The 12,491-nt window shown below is 42.5% G+C and overlaps 1 protein-coding gene across 4 annotated transcripts in view; it reads right to left on the reverse strand.

Moving 5' to 3' along the window:
• Positions 1-12,491, reverse strand: part of COL4A5 (collagen type IV alpha 5 chain) — a 136,965-nt gene that overhangs the window by 58,509 nt on the left and 65,965 nt on the right. For 3 of the 4 annotated variants that reach the window (XM_053373882.1, XM_053373881.1, XM_053373884.1), the window contains exons 8-19: positions 11,445-11,471; positions 9,126-9,206; positions 6,906-6,968; positions 5,718-5,753; positions 5,569-5,610; positions 5,376-5,468; positions 4,490-4,543; positions 4,334-4,390; positions 2,367-2,411; positions 2,231-2,284; positions 1,044-1,085; positions 182-314 (exon numbers count right to left, since the gene is read on the reverse strand). In XM_053373882.1, coding sequence (XP_053229857.1) covers positions 182-314; positions 1,044-1,085; positions 2,231-2,284; positions 2,367-2,411; positions 4,334-4,390; positions 4,490-4,543; positions 5,376-5,468; positions 5,569-5,610; positions 5,718-5,753; positions 6,906-6,968; positions 9,126-9,206; positions 11,445-11,471 — 727 coding nt within the window. The remainder of the gene's footprint in view (positions 1-181; positions 315-1,043; positions 1,086-2,230; positions 2,285-2,366; positions 2,412-4,333; positions 4,391-4,489; positions 4,544-5,375; positions 5,469-5,568; positions 5,611-5,717; positions 5,754-6,905; positions 6,969-9,125; positions 9,207-11,444; positions 11,472-12,491) is intronic. The other variant, XM_053373883.1, reaches the window with a different exon arrangement.

The following is a 12,491-nucleotide window of genomic DNA, read 5'->3' on the forward strand; positions in this document are numbered from 1 at the left end:
AATATCTCAAAACAAACAAACAAACAGAATTCCTACTAGGGATGATGGGCAACTGATTTGGCCGAATCCAGAACAAAATCAGGGTGCAAATCCAAATCAGCCCTGATTCCTGAACTGGCTTTGGGGAGAAGTCGCTTCGTGTGTGTTTGGTCGTAATGCTCCAGACACTAAAGGGTCTTACCTGGTGAACCTGGTAGGCCAGGTGGCCCCTGTTGACCTGGATATCCACGTTCTCCTTTGTCTCCAGGAATTCCTGGCAACCCTTTACTACCTTTTGGTCCCACCGTTGTTCCAGTACCTGGCCTTAGAATTGCCTGGAATATGCCATTAAAAGAAAGTTACACACACAGAAAAGGACAGAGATTCTATCAAGCTAAATTAGTACTTAGTCATGTTTCACGGAGGCTGGGAGCAAACCAGTGGAGATCATGGTGTATTGTGAAAACTGGAATCATTTTTTAGCATACTGGGATAGATATTTACAAAGGGGTGGTTCCTGCAAAGACATAATAGGTCATCTTCAAAATATCTATAAGTATTATTCATTTTAAGACCATGCTCATTTTCAAAAAAAGCTGTGTATTGGTATATATTTGTAAGGGTTTTTTGGCGGGGGGTGGTGTCGGTAGCCGATGTAATATACAGTCATACCTCAGGTTGAATGTGCTCCAGGTTGAGCGCGTTCGGGTTGCGCTCCGCAGCAACCCAGAAGTAACGGAGTGCGTTACTTCCGGGTTTCGCCGCTCGCGCATGCGCAGATGCTCAAAATGACATCACACACATGCGCGGAAGTGGCAAAACGCGACCCGCACACGCACAGATGCACCGTCATGTCTTACGTTCCATTCAGGATGTGAACGTTCCATTCAGGATGCGGAACAGATCCCGTTTGCATCCCAAGGTACCACTGTATAATACCACTTTGTAACATTTTACAATTACAACACAAAACATTAAAAGTAAGTGAATTAAATGAACATAATCAACATGCCACAGGGGAACTTAAGGGAGGGAGGAAACAGAATGAATGGGCAGAAACTTACATGTCCAGGAGGACCAGGAGGACCAGCGTCACCTTTACTGCCCTGCCCCAAAAAAAATTCAGCAAGTTTAATAGGGAAGCAGGGCCACTCACTTGACTTTGCTAAGAAACAAGCTCCGCCAAGCCCCCGCAGAATCATAGAGATGGAAGGGACCACAAGGGTCATCTAGTCCAACCCCCTGCAATACAGGAATCTTTTGCCCAACATGGGGCTTGAACCCACAAGACAGACTGAGCTACCAAGGCATGTCTCCTTAAGATGACGCTATTCCGTCAAAACAGAGAGAGCCAAGGGAGGCAGGGCCATTCCACTGGCTTGCTAAGAACACAGTACAGTGGTAACCCTGGTTAAGAACTTAATTTGTTCCGGAGGTCCGTTCTTAACCTGAAACTGTTCTTAGCCTGAGGCACCACTTTAGCTAATAGGGCCTCCCGCTGCCGCCGCACGATTTCTGTTCTCATCCTGAAGCAAAGTTCTTAACCTGAAGCACTCCCAGCTGCCTCCCGCTGGGGCCTCCCACTGCCGCTGCACGATTTCTGTTCTCATCCTGAAGCAAAGTTCTTAACCTGAAGCACTATTTCTGGGTTAGCGGCGTCTGTAACCTGAAGTGTGTGTAACTGGAAGCGTCTGTAACCCGAGGTACCACTGTAACTTTTACCTCCTCTTCTCCTTGAACTGCTGCCATTTTCTTGCCATTTTAATAACTTTGCATCAAAGAAATGGATTCATTTCCCCCCTCCTCCCTATCAACTAATTTTCATTTTGTATCATGCCCTTTATATCACTGGTTCTCAAACTTTCCGCCCTCTGCAGACCATTCAAAAATAGTCAAGGATCTTGGCAGACCACTTAGCTAGAGACCTTCCCCTGACTTTCTGCGAGCTATGGCTTTATTCCTCTGAGGAAGGCAGAGCCTCCCTCTGTCATTTCTGGTCCATCCCACAAACCTTCCACCAAGACCACAAGGACCTGGGAATAATGAGGTAGCCACTGCAGTCACTGTGGAGAGACGCTTTCGCAAGCTACCTGAACAAAACTTTCAAACCACTGCTGATCCCCGGACCACACCTTGGGAGCCTATTTTAGATTGGGAGCCAACTAGAAGAGTTCTTTTTGGCTCCAGAGTGGGTGAAAATACTTCAGACAAACAAATAAAATGAGCTTTCCATGTTGCAAAACATACTCACTTTCTCTCCATCTCTTCCTGGAAAACCAGGTATACCACGACCTCCAGGCAAACCCTATGATGGAGAGAGAAGGAATCAATCCTCAAAAAACTTGTGAAAGCTCATTATAGAAGGAAGAAAAATGTAATAGACTCACAGGCAAGCCAGGTTGACCAGATTCTCCGTCCTTGCCAGGTTTCCCCTTTAAAATACAAATGTGTATTGAAAAAGCAATCAAGCAATTTCGGAAGCACAAATATGCTACTGACATTGCGCTGTTCATACCACTTGCTAAGATAATATGAAAAATGTCTCTCCAGCGCAACTTTCTGGAAGAATACCAACAGGCAGGTAATCCCCATAGTAAACATGGGTAATTAAAACAAGGACCAAAGCTGACAATGACAGGAGTAAAAAGCACAGCAAACAGATGATGGCATGAATTCTTAGGGCAATGTAACAGATAAACAAACTTAGGCTTTATGTGAGTGTCTGGATTTAATACAGTGCAATGGGTTGTTTTTTAATCTTATTTTTACGAAATAAAAATTTGTAATTGTTTTAATTCAGACCACACCTCCTTTTCCTCTTGGTATGCCTTATTATTGACTTCATAAATCAGAGCTGTACCCTATATTACTTCTTCTTTGCAATTGTGACAACTTATCCTTTAAAAAAAAAACACCAACCTATGTTTTCTTTCATTTCTTCTTCTTTTTGCAGATTGTTTGTTATTAAAATTCAATTTTAAAAATTCAGAAAAGGAAATACTCCCAGGCTGATTCTGTAATATTTATCGATCTTCCTTTTCTGCAAATTACAGGGGGATTCTCAAAGTCCCTTTGATAAAGTAGAAAGCTTAGTGTGGCCAAAGAGATTATTAAAAGACTGGCTTTCTAAAACAACAAAAACAAAAGGCGGGGAGGGGAGGGGGCTAGTGAATTTCTCAAAAAAAGAAAAGAAAAGAAGTTTTGAATATAAACAGTGGCATCTTGTGCACTGAGTTGTAGAAAAGGCACCCACAGCGCTACCATATACCTTCCCCACAACAAAGGAATTAAGATTGTCATGTTTGTTTTCAGATGCAAATTATGAACAATAAATCACTTGCATTCCTAAGACGTGCTAAATTTACAGCTCAATCTTGACAGCTGACAGAATCCACAAGGATAGCAGTTTTTGGGGAGGATTCTAAGATTTTCTTACTACCATGTGTCTGATAAGAAAATAAATTAACAGTGGCTAAAGCTGGTTGTGTCAATATGTATTAAAATATTGCTGATGAACACGCTTCAGGAGAAAAAAAATGAAAGATTCCTTGGAATAACTTTACAACATATGGAAATCACACTCTAAGTTTTGGTTGCAAAGCCAGTGCTCACAGTGTGGTTTCCATGTTTTGTAAAGTTAATGCTTTGTAAACACGGGCTTTGCAGCCACTTCTTACTATTTCAGCTCTTTGGGAGACAGTTTTGTGAGTCTGTTAAGGTTTCTTGTTATAATTTAAATATCTAAGCTTCGTGTGACAGAGTCTAATGCCTGTGAGTTCTGTGAATGCTTCAACAATCCTTTTATGTGGAGATTGTTATCCCATTCTGTATTTATTGGATTTGAAATTGTGTTTTTATATACTTTTTATTGTTTCTGTTTTATTGTTAAATCACCTGAGGATGTTTTGTGGTGAGAGATTTGGAAATGAAATTAATAAATGTATTTACATCTTCTGGTCTGCCATGACTGGATGTGCTTTATCTATAGGCCCCAGCCACTCAATGAATCATGCATCAACACCCCCTTCTCCCCCAAATAATGAGCCTTTGTAGGAGTGCGATCTGCTGGCCCAGGTGATCAGGTTTTTCTCTGTTAATAGTTGCCAGTGCCCACTCCAAGGATAGAACAGGAATCAGTCCAGTTTAAATTAAACCCAGAATAAAAAACCTGCATTCTGGTGTGTGCCATCAATGAGGCCCTTCTTGTCCAGGGAAAACCACTGACCAACCCACTATCTTAGCGGACCATAGGAGAAAGGAAAATTTCTTACCCAGTATTTGGTGACCCAACCTGAATCCCCAAAGTTATACAAGGTCTGGAAAGATAAACGTTGAGTTCAAAGAAGTTACTTACCCTTTTGCCTGGTTCTCCTTGCTCACCTTTTTCACCTTTTCCACCACCGGGAAGACCCTGGAAAAAAGGAAGCACAGCGTCAGCACCCGTGACAACAAAGATGTTTAGTGCACTTTGCTACGATTTCAAAAATGACTCAGAAAGGAACTGACTTACAGGAGGACCTGGAAATCCAGGGGGACCTGTGGGGCCTCGGTCACCTGGAACGCCCTGTCAAGCATGGGGGAAGAGAGAGAAAGACGATATAGTTGAAAATAAATCACTGCCCTTGAGGACTTAATATTTTGCTCCCATCTAAGGTACAATGCCCCAGCAGGATTTATTTGTTTTCATTTGCTTTTCTATTACAGTTCTTCATTGGTATATGAACATTAGTACGACAACTGTTGCATAAAAAAAAAATGATAAGAAAAAAATGAAAGAAAACTTATTTTCATATATTTCCCTTCCACTCCTATCCCTGGTTTCCTCTCTATTCCCAACCTATCTGTGTATTCTTGTTCTAAATTTTCCTCTCTCCTCCTCTTTATCTCATGTTATAATTTGCACTGCTGAATTATGAGCATCCTGCTAGATTGATTGTCTTATTATGTTCCAGCAGAATTTAGAAGCATCTGCTATGTGAGGCAGGCTGTGTCCCTCTTTCCTCTCCCCTCACTCAGCAGAAGTCAACAGCAAAAGCAAGCAGAAACCCCACCCAAATTTTAAAAAATTTAAAACAGTTAAAACAATTGTAGCAGCAGCCCCGCCTCTGCTTTGTAGCTGTGCTGCAGGCAAGAGATGCAGATTTGCTGCAGATGCAGAGATCACAGGAGTTAGTAGGTGCTCAAGCCTGCATTTTGGGCTGCACAAAGTATGTTTGGAGGAAGTGCAAGCGAATGGGGCAGGCGGCGAAGGCAGGGGCATTCACACTCTCCTCCAGACAATGGGCCGGATGGGATGGGGAAGTGTGGTACAGTGTGACCCACTGATGCAAACCAGAGCAACCCATGAAGGTTGGATGAAGGAAGAATGCCTGTGGAACCACCTTCCTCTCACTTACCTGATCACCTTTCTGAAACTCTACATCATTTGTTCTTTTCTGTTCACCAAGCTGTCCTGGGGGTCCTGGGGGTCCTTGGAGTCCCTGCTCACCCTAATTCCCGCAGGCGACAACAAGGCACGTTAACATCATTAGGCCACTCTCATAGAAGAATGAGCAGAATCAAATCTCCACTTCCATGCCCCACACTTACCTTTTCTCCTTTTGGCCCTTGGAAGTTCAAGCCCATGTTGCCCTAAAAGGAATTTGAAATGATAAGAAGAAGAAGACGACAAACCCTAAGTACATGAGACTGAATGCAAGCAACCAAACAAGGACAAACACTGTTAAAATATACTATACCTTAGGACCCGGTAGTCCTGGGGGGCCGGGAGGACCCTGAAAATGACAAACACGGCAGTCAATCTCCAGGACTACTTCTGTAACCCCACAAGATAAATCCATGCTGGCCTTCTGAGAAACAGAGCATTGGCTCTGTTGTTGCTATTTACTTATTGTTTCTTTCCTTTCTTTTATAGAGACAAATAAATAAATCAGGGGAAGGGGAGAAAAGAAAAACTCCACCCCAGGTTTATCACTTGGAATATACTTAATTGTAATGGAAGAGAAAGGGGTACTCCAGGAGAGGGCTGCATCCGCTCACAGGCAACATTTGGGAAGGGGGTGCACTTATTACACCCACTTATCTCCCCAGTTTTCCCCACCACAAGGGAAAACAGGAAGAGATATTGCGGGCAAGTTATCCAAATCACCACACTGCACTTCCTTTCCAAACTTCAATTTGAAACCTACTTTTAGGTGTCATTTCCCATTCCTGTTCGGAGAGTGAGCATGAACTATAGTTGGCTAATTCATGTATCATGGTAAACTGTGGTTTGCACTAAACAAGAAACTCAAAGTCAAGCCACATCTGGGAAGGGAGCAACATGAGCCCACAGCTTGCTCCTGATCACATATATACACCGCAAAGGAAACATAGTTGTCTAGAGATCAAATCTCAGTGGCCTGGTTCAAGCAATCCTTCAACCATAGTTTAGAACATGGTTTGAATTGTGCCACTGATAATTGATCCCTAGACTAGAATGCCTTGCAAGTGATGTGTATATGAGAAAGGTTAGCCTGTTTTGGAAGAAGGCAAGTGGGATTCTAAATTCTGTATTTATTATACTCATATAACATAACAGTGTGGGAGCTATTTTTCTGCAAATATGATCCCCAGACATCTCCAGGGATATGTGCATAAGGGAGCCATATGGGTCGGGTCAAAGGTATGGTTCTTTCACATGCAAAACTCCATACATTGGACCTTTGATATAAATCCCTGCTCCCTAGGAAATTGTTGCAGTTCACCCTGATGCAAACATGGACCTGTCGTGATGACCAGGACAAAAGAAAGGGGCATAGGCCATAGACCTGGGCAACCTGTTTGCCCCCACCACTTCTGAAACCGCAAGTTGGGCAGCTACAAGCACTTATCTTTCACCATCTACTCATTCTGCAAGCCAGATGGAGGTGATCAAGGAAACGTACCAGCAAACCTGGGGGCCCAGGAGGACCAATAGGGCCCTGTGCTCCAGTGGGACCTGCGGGGCCCTGGAACAAGAGAAGAAAAGAAAGAGTCAAACTGTGGGCAAGAGGAAACCCACAGCAAACTCCAGGGCAGGTGCCAGAGACTTGTTGCCTTCCAAATCCAATTCCCACCAGTCCCAGCAAGCACAGCCAATGGTCAGGAGTTGAAGTCCCATCAACTTCTGGAGGGCTGCCTACCCTTGCTATGTACTATCTCTCACTTGCATTTCAGAAAACAGTGTTTACAATTCCCTCCCTTCCATTGTGACCAGTGATAATGGCTCCATCAGAGCTCTCCCCTTAGGAACCTCTGCTGCTTGCTCCTCATTTGTCTGCGTTTCTTTTGTGTAGCAGGGAGAGGGTGGCATAGAGCACACTCCTCAGGGAGGGGAGCCTCTGGTTTATTTATTATTATTTATTAGGGCCGGGGGATATCTGGTTTTCACCAGCTAAATGTCGCAATATATCGATATATCATGATGTCTGAAATAAGGATGGAGGTATGTGGAAGCATTGGCTGGCTCCACAGTTTTTCCTGCATCATGATTTTTGCATAGCACACACATCATGATTCACAATATATTGCGGAGTCAAAAATTATGAAACCCAATATCATGATATGGACTTCAAACTGGTTGTGGACAAAGTATCGCCCAGTCCTGTTACATATTTTACTGCCTTATATCCCCCCCTTTTTTTCCCTCTCTCTCAAAGGAGCTTTGGGTGGTGTAAGCACTTCTTACCCTCCCAAGTTTATCCTCAACACAACCTTGTAAGGTAGGTTAGGCTGAGGGATAATGAATGGCTCAATGTCACCCAGTAAACTTCATGGATGAGTGTGGATTTGAATCCTGGCCTCCTAGTGTCAATGCCCAACACTCTAATCACTGTACCACATTGCTGTTCACACTGGAGAGGAGAGGTTTAGAAAGGCTTTGATGACTTCAGCTCACACAGAAACAAATCAATGGAACGAACGAATTGCACTGGTGATTTGACCCCTGCTCAATTCAAAGAACAGACCCACTAAAAATAAGCCGCTGATCTGGGAGACAAACAGAGCTTCCTGATGTGCTTGTACTGATGCTGGGCACAAAACTGTGGAACTGTGAGAGAATCAGATAGCAGGACGAAACAGTGAGGCAATTGTTAGGACAAACTGCAAACAAAGCTGTTTTTTCTTTTGGAACCAACTTCCCTGGATTTCATCGTTTCCGAACAGAAACCTGTGAACTCCATTTCTGAACATGCACTCTCTTCTGCCCATGAACTCAACAGTGTTTGCAGCACAGCCCCAGTTTGGCAATAAACACACTTACAACACACACTTTGATCTAAATAAGAGCCTGATTTTCTGGTTAAACAGCCCTATGGATGACTTTCTGTAGCTCCCAGCTGCCACCTGGTGGCTCCTTCACACAACTGCAGCTTGAAAGCAGATTCCAAAACAGTACGTAATAGAAAAATGTAAATCTGGGGACCCATAAAGTTTGGTTTTACATTCAAAAGAGTCCCCAGTTAATTTTAACACACCATAAACATATTACAAAGTAAAATGGAACAGTATAAATTGCAATAAATGAATAATGTACAACTAGTACAGTATATTTTTCTAGAACTTTGTTAGTCCAGTACATAGCATACTGTATTTTGCTATAAAGACATTGCTCAGTTGTCTACCCTTTCTGATCATTGCCATGTTAGTTAATTTAACCGTGTAAACTATGTCCCAACTCCCAACTCTTATAAGCCTATCTGCAATTGCAGAGATTCTCCCACAGCCACCAATCATCTGTGCAGAAGTTAAAAGATGTACTATCATTTTGTTAGATAAAAAATAACCAAACAATTCAATTAATGAATTTATGCATTTTCTTTTTCTTTTGTATTTTCTTTTGTTGTAAATATGTATGTTTTCTAATTTGTACTTAATAACAAAATATTTTTTAAAAATAATGAGATTAATGGTAGTTTGAAGCCTATTATTATTTCAATTTGTTTATTATGTGTACCCAAAAAGTTCACACAAAAGTACACGCAAAACCTCTACCTGTATTTATTGCTCTGAATATTCAGCACTTATTACTAACACTGTCATAAATGCAATTAATGCTGTGGAGCTTACTTTTTTTTTTTTTTACACAGGCAGGACATCATAAAGTGACATCTTCATCAACTTACTGGTAGTCCTGGTAGTCCTGGAAATCCTTGATCACCCTTTTGTCCTGGCTGCAAAGATGTCAGTATCTCACCTGGCTCCCCCTAAAAGGAAAAAAAGAAAGAAAGAAATTTGGAGTAAGAAAGGAATACTCAAACATATTATAAAACAGCTAGATCAGAAACATTTATGTCTCAAAGTGACAATTTCTTTCTTATAGGAGCTTAACTGTGCAAAAGAAACCTTCCAACCATTTTTTTTTTACTTAGAAATTTCCCTGTGGGAACTCATTCATAATATTTTTCTGACCAATGATTTGAAGTATACAGGGGTTGTGTTCAAAAGTTGTGGCTAAACCATAGTTCAGTATGACAAAAACAAGCTGAAGCAAGCTTCAGGCTTGCACCCTCTTCCGTCGCATCTCCTACTCTGCTGCTGTCACATGGAAGAGACGGTTTAGATACCGGTACATTTGAATCCCAAATTGTGGTCGGTCGTAACTATGGTTTGCTGAAACAAGCCACCATCAAAAGTCATAGATTAAAGTTGGCTTGTTTCAAACAAATCATAATTAAGATCAACCACAATTTGTCCAATTCAGATGATATAGAATCATAGAGTTGTAGAGTTGGGAGGGACTCCAAGGTTCATCTAGTCCAACCCATGATGCAGGAATCTCAACTAAAGCACCCATGGCAGATGGCTATCCAACCTCTGCTTAAAAACCTCCAAGGAAGGAGAGTCCACAACCTCCTGAGGGAGATTGTTCCACTGTCCAAAAGCTCTTCCTGACCTCCTAGTTAGAATCTCCTTTCTTGTAACTTGAGCTATTGGTTCGAGTCCTACCCTCCAGAGAAGGGAAAAACCCATGTTTGTTCCCTCTTCCATGTGACAGCCCTTGAGATATTTGAATGTGGCTATCATATCTCCTCTCACTCTCCTCTTTTCCAGGTTAAACATCCCCAGCTCCTTCAACCGTTCCTCATAAAGCTTGCTTTCCAGGCTCTTGATCATCTTGGTTGCCCTTCTTTGCACATTCTCCAGCTTGTCAACACCCTTAACTTGTGGTGCTCAGAACTAGACACAGAATTCCAGGTGTGGTTTGACCAAGGCAGAATCGAATGCTGCTATTACTTCCCTTGAGCTGGACACTATATAATTCTGTTGATGCAGCCTAGGATAGTGTTAGCTTTTTTTGCTGCTGCATCACATAGTGATTCACACTGTTGACTCATGTTAAACTTGTAGTCCACCAAGACCCCTAGATCCTTTTCACATGTACTGCTGGTAAGCCAGGTGTCCACCACCTGATATTTGCGCATCTGGTTCTTCCTGCCTAAGTGAAGAACCTTACATTTGTCCCTATTGAAATTCATTTTCTTAGCTTTTGTAAAGTTGCAGTTTATCACAACCAGAAGCAAAAGCTTTCCAAATCCTCCTTGCAAGAGGCTAAGGCTTGCTGTGGCTCATTCTCATCAAACTAAACAGCCTTCCCCAATATTGTCCCTTCCGTGAGTTTTGCACTGCATCTCCCTCCATCACTGAGCATTGGCCATGTTAGTTACACATTCTTTTGTGCAATGCTAAGTTCAGGTTACGGGACACGGGTGGCGCTGTGGGTTAAACCACAGAGCCTAAGACTTGCCAATCAGAAGGTCAGTGGTTCGAATCCCCATGACGGGGTGAGCTCCCGTTGCTCAGTCCCTGCTCCTGCCAACCTAGCAGTTCGAAAGCACGTCAAAGTGCAAGTAGATAAATAGGTACCGCTCTGGCGGGAAGGTAAACGGCGTTTCCGTGTGCTGCTCTGGTTTGCCAGAAGCTGCTTAAGCGGCTTAGTCATGCTGGCCACATGACCCGGAAGCTGTACGCCGGCTCCCTTGGCAAATAAAACGAGATGAGCACCGCAACCCCAGAGTCGTTCACGACTGGACCTAATGGTCAGGGGCCCTTTTACCTTTACCTTTTTAAGTTCAGGTTCTGTGATAATTTTGCACTATAGAAATCATTGTTGTGCCCCAACACCCATGTTATAAGCTCTTTTGAACAAAACTGTGAACACCCCATAAATTCAGTAAAGAGTGCTGCGGCATCATCTGAATTGTAGCCTAATATCTTACATTTTCTGGTGCACTTCAGTCTGCCACCTACTGGTGGCACTCACTGTAAATGAAAGAACTTCCCCCAATGCTGACATGCCAATCTCCCTTGCCCCACCCCCCCACCCCATTTTCAACCACAAGAATGAGTTCTCAAAGTTGCTAGCTGCCAATAAAATGCATAATTAGACCAAATGTTATTGTTGAATGCTTGAGAATCAGCAGTGCATTCAAATGGCAACTTACCTTCATCCCTATTAGGCCAGGGGGACCCTGCAGCAAAAAAAAAAAAAAAAAAAAAAAAAGCGGGGGGGGGGAGTAGAAGAAAAGAATTATGAATCTTCTATTAGATAGCAAATGCAGTTTCTTCCTTGCTTCAAATTGCAGTTCACTCAAACATACAACAGGTGGAGTCAAACACTTGAATACTGCCAAAGGTACTGTACTCTTTAGATTAGAAGAAAACCATGATTCAAGGAGCCTTGAGAGTTTGCCTCGAATAAGTCACTTGTAGCATTTACACAAGCTAAATGGAGTTTCTTTTTATCAACTCTTAGGGCTCAAAACTATGTGGGACAAGAGCACAATTCAAAGACAGGTCTCTCTGCCCTGAGGTGGATGCTGAAATTTTAATATATAAAACACTTGAGAGGTCTCATAACAAAACAATACACTACCACCATCAGTGCAATCATCCAATAAAAACAGACTAAGTAGAGTTAATACTAACTCGTGGTGCACAAGTTTTGTATAGCTGTCTTTAAAGAAATCGAAACAATCTGTAATATGACAATTGACAACTGAACAAACTTAGCCTTGCTAGGAATTATAGATGTGTCGAATGAACAACTATGTTATAAAAACAGTTAATGTTTCTTTCGGTGGCAGCTTGCCCAGAAACTGCCAAACATTGGCGCACTGCTACAGGACTACCACAGGACTGTGCACAAGGTTGGTCTGTTGCCCTGGCTGAAAAGTTAACCTGCAAAGCAAAAGCAGCCAGAGATTAAGCAAACCCTCCATTTTTTTTTATCATAGAATGGTAGAGTTGGAAGGGATCTTGTGCATAATCTAGTCCAACCCCCTACAATGCAGGAATATGCAACTCTCCCATACAAGGATTGAACCTGCAGCCTTGGCGTTGTCAGCGCCATGCTCTAACCAACAGATTTATTTCATTTGTGTGCCATGAAGATCAATGGAGAAGGCCACCTCAAACTCATAGAAACTTGTGGAGAGATCTACTGTGTCTTTCTTTCACACGTCTAAGGGTCATTCCATATCAAGTGATCC

This window comes from Podarcis raffonei, chromosome Z, assembly GCF_027172205.1.
Source record: "Podarcis raffonei isolate rPodRaf1 chromosome Z, rPodRaf1.pri, whole genome shotgun sequence".
Classification (NCBI taxonomy): domain Eukaryota; kingdom Metazoa; phylum Chordata; class Lepidosauria; order Squamata; family Lacertidae; genus Podarcis; species Podarcis raffonei.